Genomic DNA, 18,330 nt, shown 5'->3' on the forward strand with positions numbered 1-18,330 from the left:
TTCAGAAAGGTTCTCTTTAAGGAATTTCTTGACTCTTCATGTTAAGGTTAATCAGGCTGGGACTTTTAGAAAGATTAAGGTAAAACATGTGGTAGTCAGAGTCATTTCAGATTTAGTAGGAATTGTCCATTATTATTTACAATTGCAATATTCATTTGAATGTCGAATTTTGTGCCTAATAATGTACTTTGTCTGACATCTACTTAAGCTTGATGATCTAAAGTATTTAGGTGCGTCTTATATACACTATATTGCCAAAAGTATTTGCTCACCCATCCAAATTATTGGAATCAGGTGTTCCAATCACTTCCATGGCCACAGGTGTATAAATTCAAGCACATAGGCATGCAGACTGTTTTTACAAACATTTGTGAAAGAATGGGTCGCTCTCAGGAGCTCAGTGAATTCCAGCGTGGAACTGTGATAGGATGCCACCTGTGCAACAAATCCAGTCGTGAAATTTCCTCGCTCCTAAATATTCCACAGTCAACTGTCAGCTGTATTATAAGAAAATGGAAGTGTTTGGGAACGACAGCAACTCAGCCACGAAGTGGTAGGCCACGTAAACTGACGGAGCGGGGTCAGCGGATGCTGACGCGCATAGTGCGAAGAGGTCGCCAACTTTCTGCAGAGTCAATCACTACAGACCTCCAAACTTCATGTGGCCTTCAGATTAGCTCAAGAACAGTGCGCAGAGAGCTTCATGGAATGGGTTTCCATGGTCGAGCAGCTGCATCCAAGCCATACATCACCAAGTGCAATGCAAAGCGTCGGATGCGGTGGTGTAAAGCACGCCGCCACTGGACTCTAGAGCAGTGGAGACGCGTTCTCTGGAGTGACGAATCGCGCTTCTCCATCTGGCAATCTGATGGACGGGTCTGGGTTTGGCGGTTGCCAGGAGAACGGTACTTGTCTGACTGCATTGTGCCAAGTGTAAAGTTTGGTGGAGGGGGGATTATGGTGTGGGGTTGTTTTTCAGGAGCTGGGCTTGGCCCCTTAGTTCCAGTGAAAGGAACTCTGAATGCTTCAGCATCCCAAGACATTTTGGACAATTCCATGCTCCCAACTTTGTGGGAACAGTTTGGAGCTGGCCCCTTCCTCTTCCAACATGACTGTGCACCAGTGCACAAAGCAAGGTCCATAAAGACATGGATGACAGAGTCTGGTGTGGATGAACTTGACTGGCCTGCACAGAGTCCTGACCTCAACCCGATAGAACACCTTTGGGATGAATTAGAGCGGAGACTGAGAGCCAGGCCTTCTCGTCCAACATCAGTGTGCGACCTCACAAATGCGCTTCTGGAAGAATGGTCAAAAATTCCCATAAACACACTCCTAAACCTTGTGGACAGCCTTCCCAGAAGAGTTGAAGCTGTTCTAGCTGCAAAGGGTGGACCGACGTCATATTGAACCCTATGGATTAGGAACGGGATGTCACTTAAGCTCATATGTGAGTCAAGGCAGGTGAGCAAATACTTTTGGCAATATAGTGTATACATGAAACTGAAAAAACTGGGGAATACTTTTTCAATAAAAGCAGATTATTAAAATTCTGTTTTTTTCCAAAGAGCTTGCCTAAATAATAGTCTTTGTGGACAGAAATTGGACCAAAAGATGTTTTTATTCAACTTCCCTTTAATTAAAACTAGGAATATAGTTATGTGAAGATTAGAGCTTCTTGACATCATATTTAAAGAAGCTTGTTTTTCTTTTTGTGCTGTTTTACTTTACTTTGAAACAACTGGTGTGTAGGAACCCTCACTTTAAATTGGATTTGGAGGAATGGTAGGTTATTAAGCTGGGTGTTGCTGTCTTATGAATTGCGCTACAAGACCATGTAGACTTAAGAGATGAACCGTTGTTAGGTCTAAAGCTAAAATCTAACCAATTAAAATGTCTAAGACAGTCTAAAGGTCATATATCATGCCTTTTGTAAGCTTTTCAAAGTCATCTAAAGATGATATGATGAAATAATGTCAAGGGTATTCATTTTTTATTTAATATGGTTTTAGTAGTTTTTGGCCTCGGGTAGGGGTGTAAATAATAATCGTTTTGTATCAATGCATCGATCCAACAGCCGACTATCCGATGCATCGACATGTCCGCAAGAGTATCAATTCTTTTTTTCTTTTTTTTCCCTCCGGTCTATTTTCATCCATTTGCTCCTGTTCGTAATTTCTGACTCCTGTGCTTTGGTGGCGCTAAACCTATTTTGCCCTCCTACCTCGCTACCACTACAGTCTTTCTTGCACACACACACCTGCATAAACAGTGGGAAAGACAGACATGACGGAGGAAAAAGGTGACTTACACACCCCTTGCGGGTTCAAGTCATTTGTGTGGAAGCATTTCCGGGTGTATTCTTGAGTATTGAAAATAATCGAATCGTTGGGTCAGGAAGTCGATACTGAATCGAATCGCCATGATGGGTGTGATTTACACCCCTAGCCTCGGGAGATCCCCAAACCTTGTGCAGCCTTTAAAAGTTATGTGTGAATGCAACAACGTCATTAAATGGATGGCATCCAGAAGAGAGAGGCTTCTTGACTTTTTCTTCGGGTTGAGCAAAACAACATTAACTAAAAAAGAAAAGATTAGTTGGTAAAGGAGCCTTTTTGGCTCAACATTGACCCAGAAGAAAATGCGCTCTGCTTCACATCTCCTCTCCCTGATGAGAGAACCTGGACGATTGTTTATGGTGCAGGCGCAGTGCGGTCAAAGTAGATGCTTCCAGGAGAGGGCCTTCTTAGGTATACAAATCTCAAAACAAATTTTCCCAACAATGGTAAAAACATCTTTCTAAGTTGTTCAGGATTTAAATAAAAATGTTGAAATGTTAAAAGAACACTTTAAAAAGGTCCACAAAAATACTAAAATAACCTAACCCTAACTATTCAACAAATGCCCTTTCGTAGTAAATAGAAGAAATAATGTAGGTCATTTCTCAAAATGCTGGTCCTGATAACGTCTCCCTTTAGCTGTTTATTTCGAACACATCAATGCAATTGAGAATTCTGTTTGTTTTAGGCGAGGTCTGTTATTGGACGGTGTCTGGTGAATGTTTTAGGATCACTTAAAGGTAAGGTTTAGCAATTTGTTGCCAGTATCAAACACGGAGGTGGCTGCATTATGAGATTCTGCTCTGCTGCCGATGACTCTTGTGCATTGTAAAAACTGCATAAAACAATAAAGTATGGCTAGCTTTGATTGGTTTAAAGAGAGGGAAAAATCCCTACAGAGCCAGAAAAAAATCATCCCTTCCAAGTCCGACGATCATTATTTTGACCTTATTTATGCTTCCATCGTTCACTCAGTAAATATCCAACAATATTTCCACCTAAGGCTGCAAACTCTGCAGATCTAAGATTGTTTCATCATTAAGTGAAGTCAGAAAAACCCAACAATGACACATTTTTACCAACGCCTGGATAGAAATGGGTGTAAACGGCTGGAAAAAAGTCTGAGTCATCTGAATAACTAACAGCAGGTGCTGCAAAGCCTCGGCCACTTGGATCTGTAACATCTGTTTCGATTGCTTTATTTCCTTAGATGGTGACACATGTGGGAACTTTGTTCAATCGTCTGTTTTTCTTTAAATCATTTTGCTGCACTGGCCTGTGTTCTCCTGTTTGCTCGCCTTTTGCGAAGCCTCTTTGGGCATCGGATGGAAATGAAACATTGCCACACGTGATGGGATTTAATCCGACTTAAATGGGTCAGCGTTTTACAAAGCTATAATGGTAGTTTCTCTGATAGAAAAAATGAAAATTAGGTGTGCAACGGTGCAGCAGAGTAACAAGGATAATAGAGGATCTCATCCGGTGACGAAGAGGAGGAGGAGGGAGGGAGCCGCCGCTGCTGCTGCTGCTGTCATCTGCACTGTGAAGTCTGAGTCACCACTATCTGATCTGCTGCTGTCAGTAACTCCAACTGCAGCACAGCAAGATTCAAACCTTTAGGAATGCAAGACATAAAAACGCCTTACACAACATAGAAATATTTATTTTATCTATCGCCCTTTGTGCTTCTGAATCTATTATGAGGCAGTCTTTAACGACAATGGGATCAATACGGCAGATTTGTGATTTTTGGGAGCCATTTTGTTTACTGCAGTTTGTTTAAATGCTGAAATAAGCTCACACACACACTCACTCACACACACACAGTACAGAATACAGAATGGATGCTGGCCGTTGCTTCATTGTGACTCTGCTGTGTTTGGTGGCCCCCTGCAGGAAGCCGGAGAGACTGCCCTGCACTACGCCGTACGGACTGCAGACCAGACCTCACTGCATTTGGTGGACTTCCTTGTGCAGAACAGGTATCTTTAAGAGCCCTTGAAGGCTTACGTGTGGGGATTGGATTGTCTCTGTAGGAGGAGTGGAGCCATAAGAAGAAAAGCATGTACAAATCATATTTTCTGCAGCAGCAAATTTCATCAGTGTCTCTTGTTTTTTTTTTTTTTCGCTCTCTGTCTGCAATAAAGCAGTGAAGAGCAGAGGTAGGCTTAGTGCTGCTCTGCTCAGATTCCCACAAGGCAAACAGAAATGGGTCAAGCTCTCGCTCTCTGCCTTAATTTATTCCTTTTTTCCCCTCCAACTGTTTATATCCCCCAATGCTCCAAAGGCCTCCACAGTTGAAACGTGTTAAATAACATCCTCCCTTATTAAATTTGATGCTTAAAATGGCTATTTACAATAATATTTGTCCAGTACAATCATATATCAAGCAGAAGAGATGAGAGGAATCTGACTGAGTCTCTTCTCTGCAGCGGTAACCTGGATAAGCAGACGGAGTGGGGGAACACCGCCCTGCATTATTGCTGCATGTACGAAAAGCCTGAGTGCCTCAAGTTACTCCTGAGAGGCAAACCGGCCACCGACATCAGTGAGTCACCCTCGTCATCGTCTTCGTCCTCTTGTTCTTGTTGCCTGCACAAGCCTCAAAGTGTTGACCGTTTTCCATCTCTCCCTCCTGCTTCCCTTCCTCAGCCAATCAGAATGGAGAGACGGCCCTGGATGTTGCCAGGCGACTGAGGAACACTCAGTGCGAGGAGGCAGTAAGTGCAGGACGGAGCAGCTGGATATGCTGAACAACAGAGCGCAAAACAAACCCTCCTGTTAAATCTATGAAAACGCACAGAGAACAGCAGCATGAGGCGGGTTAAAGTGGAGGTTTCTGGAGCTAAAAATCAACCAGATAGAATCGATGCAGAGCAGATAGTGAGGTGTTCAATCATAACACTAGATGGCAGTGTTGATTCTGTGTTCAGCCTTTGGGCGACTGGGACAGCAGAGTGGAAGTAACTGGGAATGTGTTTGTTATTAATGCAGATATGAACAAGAAGACAAACGGACCATAATATACCCACTGTGGAATCTCTAATATATCTAATAATATTTTAATATTTAAGCTTTAGACAGCCTTTTTTTTTTTTTTTACCTTGCCACCTCCTATGAACAAAATAGACATGAACATTATTCTCATCCATCAGATTTTCCTCTTTTTGTTACAACAGAACGTAATGTGTTCTGTTTGGATTTTATATGATAAACAGGCAGAACTGGGACCAAAAAAAGGTTCCTTTTAATTTGGTAATGGTGGCCCACTCTGATTAGTAATGCGACACGTGGAGACACACAGCATACCTGAGGATATATCTCCACATTTATGAAGGATGAAAATCATACACAGAGATCAGCATTCTGCTCTCTCTACAGGAAAATCTATTAAATGGTAGCTAATTCTATCTTCTTCTGGCACAGCGATTTTATGGAAATATGTTTCTATTAGTGCATGCTAGGAGCCTATTTCATCTCTATGCCTTAGCCTATCAGTATTTTATGACAGGGAAATGTCTCCTAGTGTGGCCTATAAATAGGGTTCTCATAACTCTATTAGTTCTGCCTGTGCTAACATTCATTCATTTATTGCAAATAAATGAATGCAAATATATATTTAGATGAAATTATGACGGCCTTGGACTGGCCTGGAAATGGCCCAATGGGTATTGCCTGACAGCCAATCCAGACCTGTGCACAGGCACACAGTAGTGCATGGTTGTCCCCTTATCTCTAAATTAGTAAATAGGCTACAACTATTAGCTTAAAACCCTACAAATCATGCCTTTATGAAAGAGAGAGCCAATTATTTTTAAGAAGCTGCAAACCATTTAGTAGCAGGTGAAAGAGGATGCTATGGGCATAACTGTTTGGTTTTACTTTTACAGGACAGAGTTAAATGAACAATGGACTGAGGTTAATACAGAACCTGTCAGGGGCTGCAGAAGATTTAAAGCCGTAGCAAACGTTCACTTTCCAGCAGAAATGCAACTCTAAATACAAATCCAGAGCTATAATAGAAGGATCTAGATCAGGGGTCTGCAACCTGCAGCTCCAGAGCTGCAAGAGGCTTTTAGGACCCTCTACAATGGCTCTTAATAGTGGCTAAAGTTGAGCCAACTAATAGGTTTTAATATAGTTTATTAATAATTAACAATCTTTTTTAGCAGGTTTTTTTTTAGATTTGAATTCAATTTTCATTACAGAATGACATTAAACAATTAGAAAAATATGTTTTTAGATTTATATTTCTTGTCATTAGCTTGGAAACTGTTTTATTTTTTCACATTAAATAATATCCTGTAGAATAAAATCTAAAATCAATGCTCCTTCTTTATAAAAGTTTAATGTTTTGTCCTTTCAAAAACTAAAAGCAGCAAATAAACTGTTTTTCAAGATGGCTAGATATTTTCTATTGTAAATATTCAACAAAAATGTTAAGTTGTGTTTCATTTAAAGGCCATATAATATTCTGAAGAACTATTTTTAAGCCAGGCTTGAGATTAAATGGCTCTTTAGTTTAGAAAGGTGGCAGACCTCTGGTCTAGATCAAAGCAAATGTGTGTGTCTAAATGACCTAGTTAAAGTCCGCATCTTGATGCAGTTAGGAATCTGTAGGAAAGGCAGCATCTTCAGCTTCTATATTTACAAAGCTGGTAGTGACCATCAAAGGACTTCCAGCTGTAATCGAAGGAGTACGTCTTGGAAGTATCGACTCTGTAGACCACACCTTTTAGGTTTTGTAGTTGCCAAAAACTTTTAAAAATCAGGCGTTTTGGTTTCCACTTGTTACATCCCCTTTCAGCAAAGGAGGCGCAGCATTAGATCAGAACTAATGGGTTCAAAGAGCAAAGTGGTTCAAAGAGATTTTAATTTTCTTTTCTATAATAGAAATGTAAAAAATCAAAGACTGAGTCAAATTAAATCAAACAAATTTATATTTTCTGATCTAGATTCCCCACTTTGACTCTTAAAGTCCTAATATCTCCTCACAGTTAGGCTCTACTTTGTTGGTCTATAACAGAAATCCGACTTAAATACAATAAAGTCAGCATATTTATGAACAAAGTGTGCATTTAAGGTGGTATGGCAGCCTTTGACCTCCCATGACCTCTCATGTCTGATATTTCTGAATATAAGCAGGGTTGAAGGTGAAGCAACTAGATTTGTTTTTCCGCCTGTTTCAGCTTGTTCAGGCCGCAGAGGGGAAGTTCAACCCTCACATCCACGTGGAGTACGAGTGGAGCCTGCGACTGGAGGAGATGGATGAGAGCGACGACGACCTTGATGATAAGGTGATGACCCAGGCAGGCTTGTTTTCTGGGAGTTTCATGGTTTGATGAACCTTTAATATGGAAGAAGTCCTTCATGTTACGAAATAATTAATTTGTTTAGAAGATGTTTACAGTATAAAAACAATTGTACGAGTTTTGTTCATTCGTTTTGGACATAACGAGTGCTGCAGGTTGCTGATCTATCTCCCTACGGCCGTGTCCATCTCCAGCCCAGTCCCATCAAGAAGGACCGCTCTCCGAGGCCTCAGAGCTTCTGCCACTCCTCCAGCCTGTCCCCCCATGACAAGCTCTCCCTGCCTGGCTTCATCAGCCAGAGGGACAAGCAGCAGCGCCTCTCCTACAGCGCATTCACCAACCAGATGTACAGCGCCTCCACCGACCTCAGCTCCTCCCCCGTGGCCGACGGGCCGCCGCTGCCACCCAGGAACCAGGGCAAAGGTCAGACATGCCGGCTCCGAGGGGCTGAACTGAAGGGTCTCAATTTTATCTGCTTTCTGAAATTCAAACTCTAGATCTGCTGGTATCGCGTTTGCAAAATGTGAGCTTGTAATCCACTGTGGTGTTAAAGGTTGTGTGTCCCAAGCCGTGTAGGGATTATAATTCCAGAGAAGACCCGAACATGAATGGATTCATAATCTCTGTTAATATTTGATTATACATCAGAGCAGAATTAGGTGCAGCTTTAGTGTGAAGTTTCCGCTTTGTGCCATCAACATACACATGCACACACACCCTGCAGTGGTATGTGGTTTGTCAGCACACAGATCAGAGGGCGGAAAGCAGGTGTCATTAGGATTACTTATAAAGTAAACTTGAAGGAAAACACCGCCTCAGGCAGAGGCAGCCTGATGAACGTTAGTCGGGCATCAGGTGAAAGAAAGGGACGCTGGAAACACACTTAGTCCAATTATTTCACTATGCTGTCTCTGCACTATTACAGTTAGAAATAACACTCCTGCCTCCCTAACATCAGCTATCTCAGTAACACCCCACAGCTAAAAATGCTGCTCTGGCAAACTTTGCTACATCCATCGCAAGAGGCCATTTAATTAGTTATTTCAGCCAAGTTAGAAGCGACCTTTAACTTGGCTTCTGGTTGTAGTTACTACAATTGTCAACACATTTATTGTAGCTTCCCATATATGCATAGGTGTGGCAGCTTTTATATAAATATTTCCTTAGACCAGACTTTTTTATTTTATTTCCACCATTAAAATCAAGGCTGCCAAAAGATTTATAAATATATGTCTAGAAAAATCTATTTTTTCTTCCTTTTTACTGATTTTCTGTTGTTTAATTACTGAGCAAGATATATTACAAAGAACAAATAAGAAAAAATCAAATTCTTTGGCCCTGTTAAATACTTTAAACTTTACAAGTTTTGCATTTGTGGCAAAACCTGTGGACACCATTGATTTACTTGCTGACAAAGCAAACAGCTAGTGGCTGTTTTACAGCATTATATATGAAATAGACAGTTTTTAAACCTCCAAATAAATAACAAACTCAATAACTTGGAGTCTTTGGCATCTTTGGTTAAAATGAAAAAAAAATGTGTGTATTCTACACTCAAAACGTTCACACTGAAGAGTTTAGCCAATAAATTGATCTGGTAGCATTTACCAACAGTGTTTCTGCTAATCTGAGAAGATTTTTTAGACCAGCCAGGCTGAAAAATGTCAGATTTTGACCAACTTCTTCAGCTTATGGACAGATTGACAATCTGAGCAGGCGCCATATTAGATCACATTTAACCAGATGAAGCCTGAGTCTTATCCTGATATGAAAGAAATATTAACTTTACGATTGAGCTTGAACAACCTTCAGTGGAGATTCAGAAAGCAAAACAGGAGCCGTTAAAAAAAAAAGTTGCAGTGTTTTAATTGTTAAAGTCGAATGCTTTTCATTTCTAATTCTCTCAAACAGGGAGATCAGATCTTCTTTTTCTTTTTAGCATTTTCTTTACCATTCTAGCATTTCTAAGTGCTTCTAAAACATCTTAGCATCTGGGATTGAACTCAGCTCAGTCTGTTTGAGTGTGAATTTGCTAAACTCTAATAAACAGCTGAAGTGAGCTGCTAATGTTGGCCTGAAATCTAATCTTAGTGTTGGCTGTCTAACAGTGGACGTTCCAGCCTTGAACTGACCTCTTTTTCAAGTAAAGCAGGCTGAGGTGTGCTTTAAATTTACTCACAGCTCTATGCATGTTGGAAAGGAAATTAGTTCTTCTGGTTTTCAGTTTCAACTACTGAACTTTTCCACATTTTGTCCCGGTGTAACCACAGACTTCACTTTATTTCAGAACTTTTAATATTTTAACCAAAAAGTGCATTGTAATTGTGAGATCGAGAGAAAAGGATACCAACTGCTGCTGCAGTTACAGTTTTCTGTCTGTAGGGGGTGCTATCTTTAGGAGCATTTATGGGGCAGGAGGTTTGAACCCATTCTTTAGAAAATAGCTAATTTTCATAATAATTTCCATGCATATTTTTCCACATAGGTTTGTCCTAGCTCAAACTCTTAGATGGCTTTAGTTCTTGACTTTGACTAGGCCGGTGCAGCACATTGTGACAGTGAATCTCTGGCTTTATGAGGACTGCTGGACAGAGTTCAGTCTTTTCTCGTATCATAAAGGTTACCTACCGGATCTTCCCACATTCAGCTCCCTTTACCTCAAATTTTACCAGAAGAAAAGCATCCCGGATCATGATGAAGTTCCTTCCAACCAGATATACTGGATTTCCTCTGGATTTCCTCTACCCGTTTAGTGTAGAGATTCTTCACAGAATACCTATTCTTGCTCTTTTACCATAAACGCCCAGTTTGTGGTGTCTAATCTGCCTGAGCTGTGGCTTTCTGCAGCTCCTCCAGAGTGTGGTTGCACCATGGCAACATGTGGAAATGTTTGAAAAGTGGGAAAATTTGATAAGGTGTGGATAGTAGAGCCTTAACAGCTCAAAAGGTTCAGTTGTTTTCTTGGCTTGTTTTTTTGTTCTGTGAAACTGATGCTAATAGTTGCAGTTTGTTGTTGTAGGGTCATGTTAGCTAGGTAAAAGCGATCTTTGAGACGGTAAGATGCTCAGATCAACCCGCTAACTCTTCAGCTTCTATGCCGTTTTCTTCTTTCTCTGCTTTTTGCTTATCGCTGATAATTTTTTTCATCTTATTTTCCAGCAAGTGTGGGTGTGTGGGTGTGTGTGTGTGTGTGTGTCGGGGGAGCAGCTCTTCATAAAGGCAGACTCGCTCAGAGATTCTCTCCCACACTCCTCATCCTCGCTCTGTTTTTCTTTCTCTTTTTTTGTTTCTCTATTCTTTCAGCTCCACACTTGGCATTCCTTGGCTCTCATTCGCACTACGCCACTCTGGCTGGCACCCGACCATACATCAGTGAATATCTTGGTTTAAGTTCTTCACTCCTATTTTCTTCCCCTTCGGTTTGTTTTCCTCCTTTACAGCTCAGATGTGCAGTTCGGAGCCATGTAGGCTCTTCTTCTAGCATGTCTACATTTTTTATAAATCTTTCTGGAGCGATGTCCTGCCATTGCTGAGCTGTAAACCCTTAACCATAGTTGACTGCTCTCTGGCTGAGCTCTCTATTGGCTGCTTTCATCAGTGACCAGTTCGTCCCATTAGACATAGACAGGCTCATTCAGGGATAACCCCCCTCTCCCTGTAAACATTCCGGTTTCCTCCTCTTATATTTGTATCCTGACAGTTTTGCTGTTTTGCTCTGACTCCTCCACCCCTCCTTGGGGCTTATCTCTGTTGGTTTGTTTGATCGGTTGACCTCATCGCCTCATGTGTCTTATGTATCGCTCCTCCAGCTCCTCCCCCATCCGGCCCTCCCTCCACACTCACACCAGGAGGCAGCTCTACCCTGTCCAAGAAGAGACCTCCGCCCCCACCTCCTGGACACAAACGCACCCTGTCCGACCCACCCAGCCCGCTCTCTCACAGTCCGCACAGTAAAGGGGGCTCAGTATCCGGGGGTGAGACCGCAAACCACACGTGAAACAGCAGTTAGCCCGCTGCCAGATGAGGAAAAATATGAATAAATACAATCAATGTTGGAACCTTAAGTTAAGTTTTTTCCTTTAATAGGGTCTAATAAGAGAAAGCCAGACTTTCAATGTCTTTTTCTTTTTTGGTTGCAATAAAAAAAAAAAAAAAAATCCACTCCAGATAACTATTCTGCATTATAATTTTTTATTTTCCCCTAACCTGTAAGAAGATGGGGATATAAAAGGTCTCCTAAGAACAAGGAATGAAGCCGTGTCACTTCTATGAAGAGTAGACAGCTTAGTGAAAAGTCCAATCCTATTTGTGTCTGCACTTTGTTGGATTTTGCCTAAAACAGTTCATGTTTTCAACAGTGAAGCAGATCGAGAACACTTTAAAGATAGAATAACGTTTAGCCTGCTGAACTGGAAGCAGTTGTTTTTAATAAACACCACAAAACCTAAGTTAAAATGCATCAGATCCTCACAATTGAGTGATCCTTAATTTATTTAATATATTTAATCCCTTCTGTAGCTGTTGTTAGCTGGCAATATATTTAGGGGCATATTATTGAAAAGTACATTGAAGTTCAGCTTTACTTTAAACTAGGGGTTTAATGAGTGGGAAACTATGTTTAGAATGATTAGAAGTTGAATTTACTAACAGAGCACTGTCAGACTAGGAATCTTCTTATTGTTGAACGTGTTATTTATCCCCGACTGTTTGTCTCCACCCTGTCTCTCTCACACACACACATAAACACACACCCAAACACAGAGTAAATAGCAGCCCCTCAGATAACGCAGCAAACACCAGGAGCTCATCACAGAGAGCTCAGCCAGAAGATGCCCTCCCCCTCATTGTTTTCTTTAACCATCACAGCATGTTGATTTGTTTCCACATTTATACCAAATTAATTCCTCCATCCACGCTCTGATGTGGTGTTCAGTTTTTTCCTCTGTTGTTGTGGCCAATGTGAATATTTCAGGAAGCGACTCCACCCCTCCTCCGGTCAGTAAGATGTCCCCCGTGTCCAACAAGTTTGAGGGCATTCCTCAGCAGCAGAGGTAAAACCCCACGGGAACCCAAAGAGTCAAATTCTGTGTGTTTTCATATCGACTGAACTTTGATCATCTTAATTTCTCTAGCACTACGTCGAGCAACACAAAGTCTACACTCGGTCCAAGGGTTCTTCCCAAACTACCTCAGAAAGGTACACTCTTTCACTTTTTTACATTTCCTGTACCACAGCACAGGGTTTCTATAGTCTGATAAAACCCTTCCCTTCTGTCTGAATGTTGTGTCCTTCCTTCCTTCCTTCCTTCCTTCCTTCCTTCCTTCCTTCCTTCCTTCCTTCCTTCCTTCCTTCCTTCCTTCCTTCCTTCCTTCCTTCCTTCCTTCCTTCCATCCTTCCTTCCTTCCTTCCTTCCTTTTTCCCTGTACCCTAACTACTCTCACTTTCTCCATTTTTGACTCCTTGCTTCCTGGCCTCCTCCCTTATTTCCTTGTTTTTCCTGTCATTTCCTCTTTATTCTCTCTGTCCTTTTCTTCATTGTTTTCCTCCCTTTCCTTTTCCTTAATGCTTGATTTCCCCTCTCTTATTAATCTCTTCTTCCTTCCATGTTTCAAACATGAATCATTTCCTCCTCCCTTGCTTGTTTCATATCTCCATTCTGTCCTATCGTTTTTGTCCCTTCTCTATTTTTCTGTGCTATCTTATGTTTTTCCTTTCTGTCCTTCTCAGTGTCCTTCTATGTCCTTTCGTCATACTTTTGCTCCTTCAGTTCTTACTTCTTTCCTGCTGTCCTTTCTTCCTGTCATCCTGTATCCTTTTTTTCATTTTTCTGCTTACATCTTTATAGCCATCCTAGAGCAGACATAACTTCTATATTTATGTTAAACTCTAGATTTTAATTTATAAAATTGATTTTAAGGAAAAAAGGAACAGAGGAGTTGAGTCTCGACATATTTTAGGTTAAACTTGTTTGGAACCATGAGTCTTTTTCCTAATTTAGCATTTTTCCCTCCAGTGGCATTGAGAAAGATTGACACCATCCACCATCCGTCTGTGGACAAGCCCAGCCTTCCTCCAGAGGTCTTCCCAAAGTCTCCGCCAGCAACTGATGCTGCTCACAAGGCGCCGCTGGCAGAGCGGCCCCAGCTGGGCGACCTGCCCCCAAAACCACAGGTGTCCGAACTTCCCCCGAAACCCGGAGAGCTTCCTCCGAAGCCGCAGCTCTCTGACCTGCCTCCTAAACCTCAGCTGGGAGATCTGCCGCCCAAACCCCAGCTCAAAGACCTTCCCCCCAAGCCTCACCTGGCAGACATCCCTCCTAAACCCGGGACATCTGACGCCACCCCCAGGCCCCCTTCTGGAGATTCAGTACAGAGGCCACAATCGCAGCCTCCACCTCAGACTCAGCCGCAGGACTCGCTGTCACCCAACCAACAGGCAAACATCCCAACTCCATCCCAGCAGGCTGCCGAGGACACTAATGGGACCCCACCAGGGACAGCGGAGACTCCTGTGCCCCTCCCGAGGAAAATCAATACAGTATGGACACCGACTTTGTCTTTTGGTTAACAGAAACTTCCATGGTGTCATAACCCTGGTTCTACCCTAAACCATTACTTATGGAAAGATGTTTTTACAACATTGATTTATCCAAGTTATGCTCCATTTTGGTTTTGTTGTCAAAATATTACCAATTGAAAACATTTAATCCTTTTTTTCTGGGATCATTTATAGTTTTAAACTTTGCTTGAACAACATTAACATAATTTAACAGGGAAAATGAGACCTCATCAAGTAGGGGTGTAGTTTGAGGACCTGTATGTTAAAAATCAAACAGAACACAGTCCCTTATAAAGGGTTAACACCCTTGAAATTGTTCTATTAATGCCACAGAGGTTTGTTTAATTTACTGGGAGTTAAAGGAATAGTACACCCAAAACATGATTAGCCTTCATTTTCTACTCACCCCCATGCTGAACAACACCCTGGAGTACTTTTTTGATATCTCAAATGCATCTGGAGATCTGGGAGGCTTCTTGCTGTCTGCTGACATTCAAAAATGGAGGTCTATGGCGCCCAAGGCAGAAAGGTCCATAAAAGTCCACAAAAAACGTGTCAATATTCCTCCATACTGCTCGTCCAATGGATTCCAAGTGTCCTTAGTGGGTAGCATCCAGAATTTACTCGAAACGAAGTCATTTAGAATGTTTTTAGAGCATAAACAGTAGTGTATAGGATTTCCTGAAAGCGCGCACATGAGCGATCACGACGCTACGGAAGCCGGCAGACAAACCAGACGAAAGTGCGCATTCAGCGTCTGCTCTACCGATAATGCAAGCGTAGAAGAAGAAATGTGCTGTTTACCTGTGCAAAGAAAGAAACAACGAAAGAAAAATGTCTGAGGACTTCAGTGTTGAGGAAGAGCATGAGTTCTTTGCCGAGCTGAATGCGCTGGTTTGGTCTGCCGGCTTCCGTAGCGTCGTGATCGCGCATGTGCGCGCTTTCAGGAAATACTATACACTACTGTTTATGCTCTAAAAACATTCTAAATGACTTCGTTTCGAGTAAATTCTGGACGCTAACCACTCAGGACACTTGGAATACATTGGACGAGCAGTATGGAGGAATATTGACACGTTTTTTGTGGACTTTTATGGACCTTTCTGCCTCGGGCGCTGGGCACCTCCATTATTTGAATGTCAGCAGACAGCAAGAAGCCTCCCAGATCTCCAGATGCATTTGAGATATCAAAAAAGTACTCCAGAGTGTTGTTCAGCATGGGGGTGAGTAGAAAATGAAGGCTAATCATGTTTTGGGTGTACTATTCCTTTAAAGTTCCAGAAAAAACACAAACTAGATCAACATAAAAAATATATATATATATATACATACACTTTTTATATTTTCTGCCCTTTTTACTCAGATACATACAAATAAGTGTAATCTGCATTCTTACCCTGACTGGGAATCCAGCTGTTCTGTGAAGCCCCATGAGGTTTGTTAGTGAACAGTAGAGGACGGAAAGCATCATAAAGACAGATGGGGGGGAAAAAAGGGCTAAGAAGAGTTGTTTAATGTTCAATATCCCAACTTCTGAAGCTCCAAAAATCTGACTTTCATATGGTATGATCATAAATGAAGAAGACACAAGAGGTACTGAAAACAGTTGGGATGTAGAAATAGCAAGCAATCATCTTAAACACATCATCTACAATGGGTTACATGGTGGTGGCAGCATAATGCTGCGGGGATACCTGAACTGAGAGCAAGATAGAAAGAGCTGAAAGTATTCTTCCTTTCCCTCTTTGTCCAGGGGAAGAATAAAACCAGGCGGGTGAAGACCATCTACGACTGTCAGGCCGACAACGACGATGAGCTGACGTTTGCCGAAGGAGAGGTGATCATAGTAACGGGGGAGGAGGACCAGGAGTGGTGGGTGAGTTCCTGTAGAGACTTTCTCTACAGCTCCGGTTAGCTTCCTCACACACACTGCTTTCGCTTTCCCCTTTACATGCCTTTCTTTTCTGGTTTTCTCCTTCCAGATCGGACACATCGAGGGAGAACCTGAAAGAAAAGGCGTCTTCCCCATGTCCTTTGTGCACATCCTGAGTGACTGACAGCCAGACTTGCACTACGTTTCTCCCTAAACTGGGATTTAATGTAAATATCTTAATCGCACACCAGTAACCCCCCGCCTCCCCCAAAGAAAAATAGAAAATAAAGAAAAACCCAGCAGGCTCATCTAGACCCGGATGCCACATCCACGCTGTACAAAGAATGTGTGTATTCCTCCTCTACCAGTATTATCTTAACCCCTATAGCATGGCCGGAGACGGAGCCACTCTAAAAAACAAACCCTAGCACTTACCTAGAAGTCTATGTTTATGCTGTTCCTGTGTATATATGTATGTAAATATATATATTTGTGTGTGAGTGTACATACATGTTTTATTGTACAAAACATGTACCGCTCTCTGCCTGCTCCATCAAGCGTCAGGTTGGTAGAGCGGGAATTTTATCTGTATTAATTTCACCGGCCCTTCAGTAATTATCAACCTATACTTGTGTGGGGGGTGGGGTGGGATGGGGGGGATAGATATGAAATCGAATGTGAAATAGGTCATGTCATTATTTGTCTTGCATCCCCGTTTACCATCGTAGAGGCAGGAGTCTCCCGCTGAAAAGTATTCTCATTAAGTGTACTCCTTGTTCTTGCTTGCTTTTGGTGTGTTACATGTATTACGGTTGTTTTTTTTATTACCGTACAGAAACCTGCTGCTACTGCGTGGTTGGGAAAAAAAAAAAAACTAACATTCAAAACGCCTGTGGTTCGCTGTAGGTCACTAATTTACTCCTTGTTACACTGTCCATCCGTACGTTTGCTCTGTGTGTTGAAAAACCCAACGCCATCTCAGCTTTTCCTCCACGCTTGGTATAACGACTGGAAACGAGCGGAGTGCAGCGTTTAGACACTCACCTCAGGGTTTGAAGAGCCACTATTAAAACCATAGCAGGACTACGCAGAAGGAAAGTATATCCTGTTTTAAGCCACTATCGACTACACGTATGGGAACCCTAACAGGACATTTTAGCAATAACTTGATTTGTTTTAGTTTTTTTAATCACGGCCTAGAAAGCTTCTGTGTTCACATTTCAGTGTCTTGTAAAATCTCATGAACTTGAATTTTTTTTTTTTTTTAAGTTTGATCTAGTTTGAAAAGTGCATCATTCCTTGTTACTGGATTCAGTACATTTCCAGGTTGCCTGTGAACCAGAAATGTCTTGTAGATGAAGGTTGGAGACCATGTGTTTTCACTCAGTCCTCACTGACCTGAAGTTCTTCCCCATCATGTTAAGGAACAAACCCATCAACCCATTGTATCATTAAAAAGTGCTGTACCGAAACCCATGGGTCATGTGTTTTTATGAATTGGGTTCAAGTCCAAAAGGAAACTGGATCTAACTTTTTGGTATTTGTTTTGTTGCATTAATGATGCACCTTTAATAGACATTGGAAAAAAAAAAAAAAAAAAAAAGTCTTTGAGGTTGAGTTTTTAAATGGGACAACTCTGTAGGACAAAGAGCTTGGTATACATCTCTACCTGCCCCCCCCCAAAAGTCAGGATTTTTTTTTATTTTGGTCACAGGACCTATAACCATCCATGGCCCAGGAAGGCTGGATTTTACAAAAAATAAAAAGTACCTAGTTTCCAAAATGATCATGTTCCAGTGTTAATCTGTTCATTCAAAAGGTTACATATCCTTTAGTGCAAGACATTCCAGCTGGTCAACTTAACTTCTGAAAACTAGATTGCAATTAGAGGTTACAGTGCTCAGACTACAAAATATTTAATAGTTTCCTTAAAGAAAATAGTCAAATTATAGTACTTCAGCATGCAGGTTAAGTTTGCATTTCATCCATGCACATCCTTCCTAATGCTTGCTTAATCAGAAGCATCCAAATCATTGCTTAGACTCTCATGCAAGTTGATAAAATTTTAGTCAGGAGAGTTGAAGTGAAAACCTTTCCCAATGTTTTGCAGGCTAAAAGCTCAAGTTAGCTTAAAAACCTTCCACCTAAATCTGTCCAAGCAATTACTTCAACCTTGGAAGGTAAACCTCACAGTTTGAGAATCAAGCAGCCCAGTCTCTTGCTTCCAAGCTTCAAGTAAAAAAAAAA

The 18,330-nt window shown here is 41.6% G+C and overlaps 1 protein-coding gene across 6 annotated transcripts in view; it reads left to right on the forward strand.

Annotated features, from left to right (window-relative positions):
• Nucleotides 1-17,555, forward strand: part of asap1b (ArfGAP with SH3 domain, ankyrin repeat and PH domain 1b) — an 80,338-nt gene extending 62,783 nt beyond the window's left edge. For 2 of the 6 annotated variants that reach the window (XM_038297912.1, XM_038297914.1), the window contains 11 exons: nucleotides 4,236-4,321; nucleotides 4,772-4,887; nucleotides 4,992-5,059; nucleotides 7,529-7,636; nucleotides 7,846-8,074; nucleotides 11,461-11,625; nucleotides 12,624-12,702; nucleotides 12,784-12,848; nucleotides 13,666-14,189; nucleotides 15,964-16,086; nucleotides 16,193-17,555. In XM_038297912.1, coding sequence (XP_038153840.1) covers nucleotides 4,236-4,321; nucleotides 4,772-4,887; nucleotides 4,992-5,059; nucleotides 7,529-7,636; nucleotides 7,846-8,074; nucleotides 11,461-11,625; nucleotides 12,624-12,702; nucleotides 12,784-12,848; nucleotides 13,666-14,189; nucleotides 15,964-16,086; nucleotides 16,193-16,267 — 1,638 coding nt within the window. In that variant the 3' untranslated portion in view covers nucleotides 16,268-17,555. Of the gene's footprint in view, nucleotides 1-4,235; nucleotides 4,322-4,771; nucleotides 4,888-4,991; nucleotides 5,060-7,528; nucleotides 7,637-7,845; nucleotides 8,075-10,954; nucleotides 11,024-11,460; nucleotides 11,626-12,623; nucleotides 12,703-12,783; nucleotides 12,849-13,665; nucleotides 14,190-15,963; nucleotides 16,087-16,192 lie in introns of all 6 variants that reach the window. The other 4 variants (XM_038297916.1, XM_038297917.1, XM_038297918.1 and 1 more) reach the window with 3 other exon arrangements.
• The last annotated feature ends 775 nt before the right edge of the window (nucleotides 17,556-18,330 follow it).

This window comes from Cyprinodon tularosa, unplaced genomic scaffold (genome assembly GCF_016077235.1).
Source record: "Cyprinodon tularosa strain WSP-4 unplaced genomic scaffold, ASM1607723v1 ctg4, whole genome shotgun sequence".
Classification (NCBI taxonomy): Eukaryota; Metazoa; Chordata; class Actinopteri; order Cyprinodontiformes; family Cyprinodontidae; genus Cyprinodon; species Cyprinodon tularosa.